This window comes from Ylistrum balloti, unplaced genomic scaffold, assembly GCF_031769215.1.
Source record: "Ylistrum balloti isolate Yb309-2 unplaced genomic scaffold, AGI_CSIRO_Ybal_v1 Utg372350, whole genome shotgun sequence".
In the NCBI taxonomy this organism is placed as follows: Eukaryota; Metazoa; Mollusca; class Bivalvia; order Pectinida; family Pectinidae; genus Ylistrum; species Ylistrum balloti.
In genome coordinates this window covers 214,955-224,752 of record NW_026783077.1, presented here as the reverse complement: position 1 = coordinate 224,752, position 9,798 = coordinate 214,955, and the positions used below count along the sequence as shown (strand labels likewise).

Sequence of the window (9,798 nt, the reverse complement as noted above, 5' to 3'; positions counted from 1 at the left end):
CATAGATAAGTGTTTGTATTCAAACCTTCTGAGTAGTACGTACCTATCTTTCAATGAAAAGCGGATTTAATTCGTCATGCGGAGGCAAATTCGGATACTGAAAGCTTTTGCAATCTGTTCTTTATTGAATATAAAGGCACATGTATAATGAGGATTTGGCTGTTTGTTAATCAATTGTGAATATAAAAGATTTTTCCATTTCGCTTAAAGACAGATACACTCAACGGCAAGTTTCTTCAACATTTTCATTTATAAATGTGTAGCACAAATAAATTTAGCACATGTAAAGTTGATGTCGACCCAGTTTTTTCAATCTAGTTTCTTATTAGTATTTCGTTTTCGGTTGTGTCATGTATAGCCTCACACCTCGAGAAGCAACGCAATTCCTATCCGAAGCTAATTTACGTGTCCTGTTGTAGCTTGTTGTGTGAATATCGAAATACTACGCGTGTTAATGTTTTATAAATGAAGATTTTTAATTACTATCTGACACACCAACAAGATCTATATGAAACATGTCGATGACCGGAATCCATTTCATGAAAACGCAAAATAAATTGAGACATTTTTTAATCTCGAAAGTAACCTGGATGTATCATGTGCGTGGTTAGATATTTAAATATGATACTTAAACCTTTCAATTTGAAGATATTACGCAATCTTGTAACATAATGTGATAGAAACCATCAAATCAAATTCGTCACGTGGATGTGTTCTTAAATTACATTACATTTGTGCAAAGCAACTATCATAATGCATAAGATATTAAAAAACACATTTTACGTAGTTCCAAGCTATCATATTTCTTGCTTCTTACGTAAATTCGAATTAGTTTGAAATGGGAGATTTCAATCTTTTTACAAACTACCATGGAATACGCTAGGGCTGACGAACTGTACTTTATCGCCCGATGGTATGAGAGGTGACGAAAGTCTAGATTTTTGTTTTCTAAATATCCGTATTCACCCAATAAATAAGTTCAAGTCATTTTTTATTTCGCAAGCTACCTATAAGATATAACAACAAGAAGTCAGACATTTTGAATATATCTTCACACACAAACATGTAACATATATATATATATATATATATATATATATATATATATATATATATATATATGATATATTCAGACAGAGTGCGAACAGAAGTTGTAAGTTAACAAACAGATTATCAGTTGTCTTATTTTTTTCAATTTTTCATTTCTTTTCTAGAACGCTGATTGTATAAACTGAACTGTTTTATTGAATTATCTTGCATTCTTTACACTTAATAATTGAACACGCTTATATAACATATCTTAATTTCATCTTAAATTCATAACGTAAATAAATGAAATTCGTCTCCTCAATTCCTGCTAAGCCACAACGTGCACACACTCTGTCTTGCCTAGGAGTATTTTGTTTCCTATAGTTTCTACATCTAAATTATGTGAGGAGAGTCTAAGTTTTGCTAGCTTTTTCTTAAAAACTGCATCAATAGATTTGAAAAGATGGCATTGTTAAACAAAAAGTAACTATTAAATGATGGTATAAATTCTCACGTGACATATTTCTAATTTTGGACATAATTTCTTGTTTACATACGTCATATATTCTATCTTCCATTGTCTTATATGTGCACTGGACTACATCATTGTTATTCCATAGTTTTGTTGACATTGTCCTAGTCTTGTGTAGAACAATTGTCTCTTTTGGGGGAGTGTTTTGGGTTCTGTTTCCTGGCCTTATTGTAGTCTCCAAGACTTATTTCACTCTAGCCGATGGGGGATGAGAATGCTTGGTCGAGGTTGACGCTCATTAGTGCGATAGTAGACTGGTATGTTCGTAGTCAGCTTAATGTGACCGGATGTATCCCGTTGGGTAACTTAGGCTGTATACTGAATGCAATGTGCACGTGATGGTCATCAGTTCTAATGAAAATATTTTACGTGGCAATCGCCAGATAACTACACAAAATGGCGACCGCCAGATAATAAGTGGCGGCCACTAGTAAGCACACCACATTCGCCAGATAATTAAATGGCTGCCACCTAATAACAAGATAAATAAGTAAGTGGCTCATGCCACATCAAATACTTTCACTAGTGGCACTAGCAGATTTCAACAATTCTTCACTATTATACGACAGTTTACACAAAAAAATGCATAGCCACCCCCATCGCCTCCCCCTCAATAAAAAAAAAAAAAAAAGAAAGAAAGAAAAAAAGAAAAGAAACACGACCTCAACACATCATTCTGATATCAAAGTTATTTCTATTCGTTTCATTGTACTAGATCATCTCGCTTAATATCATATGTTCTTCGAGCTTTGACAAATATTTATTGCACATTTTAATATACATGTATATGAATTTGATAAGATGTTTTATTTAACATTATGTACAAGTGACTCTGCATGTCAACAGGTTAATTATGACGTGTTTCTTAGTAAAGCAAAGGTATCGATGCTAAATCTAATAAATATCAGTTTTAAACATCATATATCGACAATATTTTTTCATACTTTATCTCGCGTGTCAATCAACCCATTACGTTGAGGAGACACCGATCATTGTCACGTGTGAATCAATCACTTGTCATCGATCTGTACCTGACGGCTGGTGATCGATAGAGCAGATATTGATCGCCACAAATGCATGGGAGATGTCGATAGCATGTATAGACGGAACAACAGAAGGTAAGTCTCGTTCTGTTTTATTTTAAACTAAAAATCAAGGCTGGATGTGTGAAAAAGTTTTAACTTCATACGCTGTTACGGGTATGTAATAATAGTTATTAATAGGAGGTCAACTGATTAAACGTGAAACAAAACAATCATAGCTCAGGTGAAACCAAACGTGTTATAGAAATGTTGTGTTTCGGATAAAATTGTTTGTTTTTGTGCTGAAAGTTCTCTTCTAGCCCACTAGGTAATATATATACATATATATATATATATATATATATATATATAAATACTCGGTACTTATGATTTTATCAATAATCAACTTTTTCTAGATAAAGTATTTGTCACTTTTGTCAACCGAAAGTCCCAAAGGTTATATAAACGTATAAATTGGCTGATTTTAGAAGATCAATACCACATGATGCGGTTTATATATTGTAACATAGAGGTTGAAATATCATACGAAAAATGAAATTATTTTTTTAACTTTCTGTGTCAGACTACGAAACTAAATTTTAAGCAAAACTTGTCATGGAATCCCGTGTGCAGATATATTGACTGGTAGTACTACACCGAGGTACATCACATACATACAGTACATTCATACCCCTACTTTCGCTGACCATAAGGACAAACGTAGCTATCACACAGACACTAAATTATTAATAAGGTTCATGTTTTACTTTATATTTATAACAATTAGTTACATAGATCAGCGAAAGTTACCCAAACCATGCCCTTGTATGTTGTTATCATTGAATTACTATGTATGTCTCTTACTGCCCATGCAAATATCTTGCAGTCAAATTGATTTACGGTCACAAATGATAAGTTATTTTAGCAATGTTTTGTTGAGTATTACACTTGTAAGATATTCTTTATGGAGGAAATTAAACAAAGTAATGAAATATATTACTATGGCTGTGAATGTAAGACTAAATTAAAATTGAAGAATGCAATGTACATGTGTTTTATATTCACGAAATATGAACTTAAACTCAATTTTGTATTTGTATAATTATGATTTTAAAGTCGTGTTTTTTTAATCTTCCATAGGTTCATATGAAATAACGGTCAAATCCACGTTTATGAATACCCCTGGTAACATATTTCATCGAAAGGAGCCATGTAGAAATACAAAGTGTTGATTAAAAAGCCGAGATTTGAACATTGTAATAATACTAATAATAATAATACTCGATCGACATGGTTTTTCAACGGATGACTTGGTATGTCTTCAATGAAGTTGATAAGCAAATGAACATTTGAAACTGGTATTACCAATTCTTTGAATATTTGAGACATAAAACACAAATATGAATAATTGTACTGCAAGTCTTCCTGGCGGCGATAAATTAAGTCCTGACAATACGAAGAAGACGAAAGGACCCCTAATTACTACTGCTATAAAGCCATGTACTTATCAGGGAACAAAAGGCAGTGTTGAAGTACTGGACATAAAGATTCCACTAAAAGAAAAATCCGTACAGATCGCACCGGACTCACTAGGGGCCATCCCCAAACAACGACGAGTGTCCATCTCCCTAGCTCGTAACGATGACCTCACAGGGCGCCCCGTGGGTACAGACAAAGACAACTATAGAGAGATCACTTACATAGGACATGGCTCATTGGATACGTCACGGAAAGTTAAAGGTCAACATGGCGGGTTCATTCGCCGTATGATAAATGATTTAGAATACAGAAACAGGTTTTTACAAAGCCTTGCTATATTCTGGGCATTCGCTGTTCTGGTGAGTCATTTTTCTCCACACTGAAGCTACTAACGAAGACTTCAATTAAATACAACTACGGTCGGATCACGTTATCTCGAACTCGGTGGGACCATGGGAAATATTATTCGACTGAATTAGTTCGAATGTTTTGTATAACGTTAGATGAGGACCGACGAAATTCTTCGAATTTAACGTAGTCTTCGAGTTATACTGGTTCGAGATAACGAGATTGAACTGTATTATATCTTTCCAAGGTTATTCTGTCAAGTTTTTTATTTGTCTCTATCCCAAATATTTCTATCTTTTGCGATTCCCCAATCACAGGATATTGCTTCTGTCTGAATTGCCGATGAATAACTTTCTCGAATTTTTCCATCTCGATATCCAGGTGTTTTACACGATGCCGAAATACTGAAGTCCTCTATCCATAACGACATATCAAGACGCGTTCGAGAGAGAGAGACTGTCACAATCCGTGTAAAATAATAATGAACATTAAAAAAGTTACAGAGTCAATATAGATGTAAATATATCTTGAGTCTATCTACTAAATTCTTTATATCTTAATTTCTAAATATTTAGACATGTATCTAAATAAAATATTCTGTATGTCTAAACCAATCATTAAAACCTATAGGTTAGAATCAAACTAGCAAACTTTACATGTATAACTAACTCAATCTACCATATTTTGCATTTCTATACCAATCATATTTTGTATATCTAAATCAACTTATCAAATTCTATACTTTATCTATTTTGAGGATATTTATTGTTGTCCCGTTTCATATGATACAAATATTTCACGAGTATACACGAATAATTATATTTTTCACGAATGCGGAGCGTTAGTAAATAGCATAGATGTATTCTTTCATAAGAGTGATATATATATGATATTTAATCAGGAAACTATAAAATATTATTTTATTTCCTTTCTAAGGAAAACGCCAGCCATAAGACAAAGCGATGTACAAAAAAGTTCGGGTGCGAAATGTTCGTGTGTTCTCTGACGTTAGATTGTTTGGCAAGAGATGCTTAAAAACGCTTACAAAACCGTTTTCATATACCATATTACAGAAAATAAGATGTGCGCATGGGAATTATTTAATGAAATGGGAAATAAACTTGTTGAGCCTACGCTTTATTTGCACCCTGTCAGGAGAATTTCATTGCAGTGATCAAAAAGTAATACTCAGATTTGTCAAAAGTACGACAGCACTGGAAACTTATACTATCAAATGTCACTATTGCAGCGGCGGTTCAATGATTTTTACAAAATAGATAAACTCCTATACTTCAATGGCAGAAAATATTTTGAATTTATATCTGACGTTGGTTTTATCTGTAACTGTTGGGTAAAACGTTTGGTGACGTTGGTTTTATCTGTAACGTTGGGTAAAGCGTGCGGTGACGTTAGTTTTAACTATAGCACTGGGTAAAGCGTGCGGTGAAGTTGGTTTTATCTGTAACGTTGGGTAAAGCGTGCGGTGACGTTAGTTTTATCTATAGCACTGGGTAAAGCGTGCGGTGATGTTGGTGTTATCTGTAATGTTGGGTAAAGCGTGCGGTGATGTTGGTTTTATCTGTAACGTTGGGTAAAGCGTACGGTGACGTTGTGTTCATTAATAGTGTGCGGTTTATTCGTCTCGCCAGGATTAACGCTTCTTTTCTGGCCATATCGTTTACGCCAATGGTAAAATTAACTGACAGTAACAATATTGATATCAAAGATGAATGAAAATATCTGTCTAATGGTCTTTATTGCTCGTTATATTACAGGGATGGACAATTGGTCAGTTTGGTCCATCATTCCTAGATCTGCAGGTCATCACAGGGTCCAGTCTGAGAGAGGGGTCAGCCTTTATGACTGCCCACTCCGTAGGGTACCTTCTGGGGTCCTTGACCAGTGGACTTGTATTTGACAGTCTCGACAAAGTTCTTTTGGTGTTTTATCCTGTTCTTGGGAACGCTGTTACCATCGCCATCATTCCCTGGTGTTCTCCATACGGCCTGATGGTGTTCATTCATTGGGTTAAAGGTTTATTTAGTGGAGGACTGGACGCAGGTACGTGTACTGAAACTGTGCTGTATATCAATAACAGTGCCTTCGTAACTAACTACCTACCTACCCTACTCTACCTACCTCCCTACCTACCCACCCTACCTACCCACCTCCCTCATAAATCCAATTTTATTTCACGTTGTCTGTCTATATATGTGTCTGTGTGTCTGTCCGTCCGTCCGTCTGTGTGTCTGAGTGTGTGTGTGTGTCTATCTGGCTGTCATTATATTTACTTAGTAATGTAAGGAACAAGTTGTCATATCAGATAAAGATTTTTTTTTGAAAACTTTGGTGTTCAGCTGTAAGTGTCTTGTAAACATATTTTCTGTGAAGTCCTTTTTTTTTGTGGTGAGTCATTTCGCTTATTCATAAATATTTACACATGTGCTACGCTACAGAAGTTTTTAACAATTGGCAACAAAAGAGTCATTATGACAAAAATAATACACGTTACCATCATCGTTAAGTATAAACACCGAGACATGTTTTTTCCTTCCTTGGATTGATTTTGGCTCTGTTGGCCGTGGATACAGTTACACTCCGCCGATTCCGGATTTTGATAAGATGCTAGTGTGATTTTGACGAGATCATTTTCAGGTCAATGATAATCGATAAAAATCTGCAACGTCAACACTAACTAAATACGGATATTTTAAGTATTACATCGACACTTCATGGTATACTTACTTTTACCTCTTCTCTTATCAGGGCAATATAGAGTATAATATCGCTGAAGAATCAGGTGTACATGTACCAGGGACGTATATACAGATAGCTCGTGACAAGTGTCACTTAAAGGCTGTGGTTATTTTACTTCAGATCATTCATATAACTTTATACAGCGTACCGTGGTATCTAATCATACCGCTCTAGATGAAGCTATCTAGAATTAAACTTTATTCAACATTTTACAACAATTGCAAATCAGGTTTATCCAGCTTACGCTTATCACTCTTGTCGGCCCAGATGGATGCGCGCGAGAGGTTTCTCTGTGATATTAAACCATAGCACTCCAGGAAAAAAACTTCATAGGGTAATGACCTATGCCTTTTCACGTCCGATTCGAGAATCAAATCTAGGTGAATTGTGAATGTGTTACTACTATGCCACTCTACCAATGTATTTGTACCTTAAATATTATTTACAAAACATTTCGACAAGAACATTAACTTTTCTGTATGTGGCATGTCGGTATCGTTTTCCTTTGTCCCGTGTTTTAATACCATGTTTGCATTAACATTTTTTAATATGATATATCTTCGGATGCTCAAATTTCGTGTGTTTAATAAATACAATTTCATGGGCACTTGATTTCGTGCATAGTGCTCTAGAAGTCTAGATACCTAACTCTTAACAATTCGAACAGCAAATTGATTATTGAATAGATGAGTCAGTGGATGAAGAATCACCACGAAATCGCCGAAAGTAAAACCTCAAGGTATATTGATGATTATAAAGAAATCAAATTAATGGCTTATTTCAAGTAAGACAAAATTTGGAGCATTAAGTTTGTCATCAGATTGATTCAAGGAAGATTTACATGTTTCAGTGCGGGGAACATCTAACTGTTCGTTTGATTTCGATTTTAGCACTTCGTCGAAGATGCACTAGTTTAAGCTATGCTCTTTATTGAAATAAACATTGTTGTTTACTTTTTTCAGTGTGCAATGCCGAGACCGTGTATATATGGGGAGACGAAGGGAGATCTTTCATGCAAGCTCTCCATTTCTCATTTGCAATGGGAGGAATTCTGGCACCAATGGCAACGGCGCCATTTTTGGTTGACGATCCTGAAATACGAAATATAACGATGATGAAGCAGTTGTTACGAAAACCGCGCAGTTTACTTGGAAATGACACGTATTTTTATGAGACTCTCGGTTCAGGTTTAGACTATACTACAGATCATATCAATGCAACACTTGGAACTGTCACGTACAACGTCACTTCCTTTTTGAATATGTCCACAATAACTTCCGGTCTCACAACGATGTTGACGAAAGAACAGCTTAATGTGACATCGTCGCCATTCCTTAAAGCGGTGACGATGTCTGTAGGGCAAACCTCAACAGTCACGTCCATCTTGAACTCTACCACAAAAGCCATAGCAAGTACACTTCCGGCTGAGCTGCCAGATGAACCATCTCAACTTTGGAAAGCTTGCACAATCACATCTGCAATGGGACTAACGGCCTCCATACCGTTCTTTATAATGCGTCTAAAGAGAACGAAATTAGAAATGGCTACCGGACGTAAAGACGAGGACAAGCTACTTCGCGTTCTCCCACTGTCTACTAAGGCTCTAATTTTATTCAATATGAGTATGTTGCTTGGTACATACAGTGCTATTGAGGACACATTTGCTGGTTTTTTGACGACGTTTTGTGTCAAACAAATGAAATGGACGAAAGCAATGGGATCATTCACAACCTCCGTATACTGGGCTTCCTTTGGGGGTGGTAGATTTGTGGGAATATTTCTCGTGAAAATGTGTGACCCAGTACGGATCATAACATTGTATTCCACTCTGCTAGTGCTGTCTTTCATTGGATTGTACTGTACTTCGGTAGGGCAGTTTGATGGAGGAGTGTGGGTGTGCGCGTTCTTAGGTGGGTTTGCACTCTCAGTAATATTCCCGACAATTTTTACGTGGACGGAGGCGGAACTTCTTCCTGTTACTGGAAAAATAGCCTCGATTTTCTTAATAGCGTCATCAAGCGGAACTATGGTAAATCCGATCGTTCTTGGTTATCTTATGGACTCGTTAACCCCCATGTGGTTCTGTTATCTGCTTCTCGGCGAGAGTATCACAATGTATATATTGTTTTTATCCGCTTTAAATATAGCAAGGATTGTGAGAAACAGACAACGTATGGCGGCGGAGAGTGGTGTAACGGATGATAATATCATATCAGAGGAAGAGATTGACGACGACGACGACGGCGATGAAGTTGCTACAGAGGAGGAGAAAGAAAAACTGTTGTCGGATCAAAGAAGACGAGAATACGAGGAAATGATGAGTTCGAGATCGATGTGTATTGATATGAATGATATCGATTTTGGGGACAAATTGATTTTCATTGATAGCCTGAAGAAATAATTTAATGAACTGTAAATTATACTTTACTACCATTTGTTGGAAGTGTGACATACACAAACAGAATTACCAGTCTCAAGTACATGTTGTCCAATCGGAAGTAATGGTCTTAGCAGTTTTAAAAAGTGTACTGGTGTTATTTTGCTATGTTACTTTGCTATCCCAATTTCTTCCTTTGAAATACAAAAAAGAACAAGAATTTTGTTAGATATATTTGTCTTGTGTTTGAACAT

The 9,798-nt window shown here is 35.9% G+C and overlaps 1 protein-coding gene across 1 annotated transcript; it reads left to right on the top strand.

The window, feature by feature from the left end:
- Positions 1-3,983: 3,983 nt before the first annotated feature.
- LOC132564520 (sodium-dependent glucose transporter 1-like) lies at positions 3,984-9,568 on the top strand. Its single transcript, XM_060229173.1, has 3 exons — positions 3,984-4,421; positions 6,186-6,471; positions 8,130-9,568. The coding sequence occupies exons 1-3, from the start codon at positions 3,984-3,986 to the stop codon at positions 9,566-9,568; spliced, it is 2,163 nt and encodes a 720-aa protein (XP_060085156.1).
- Positions 9,569-9,798: the final 230 nt, after the last annotated feature.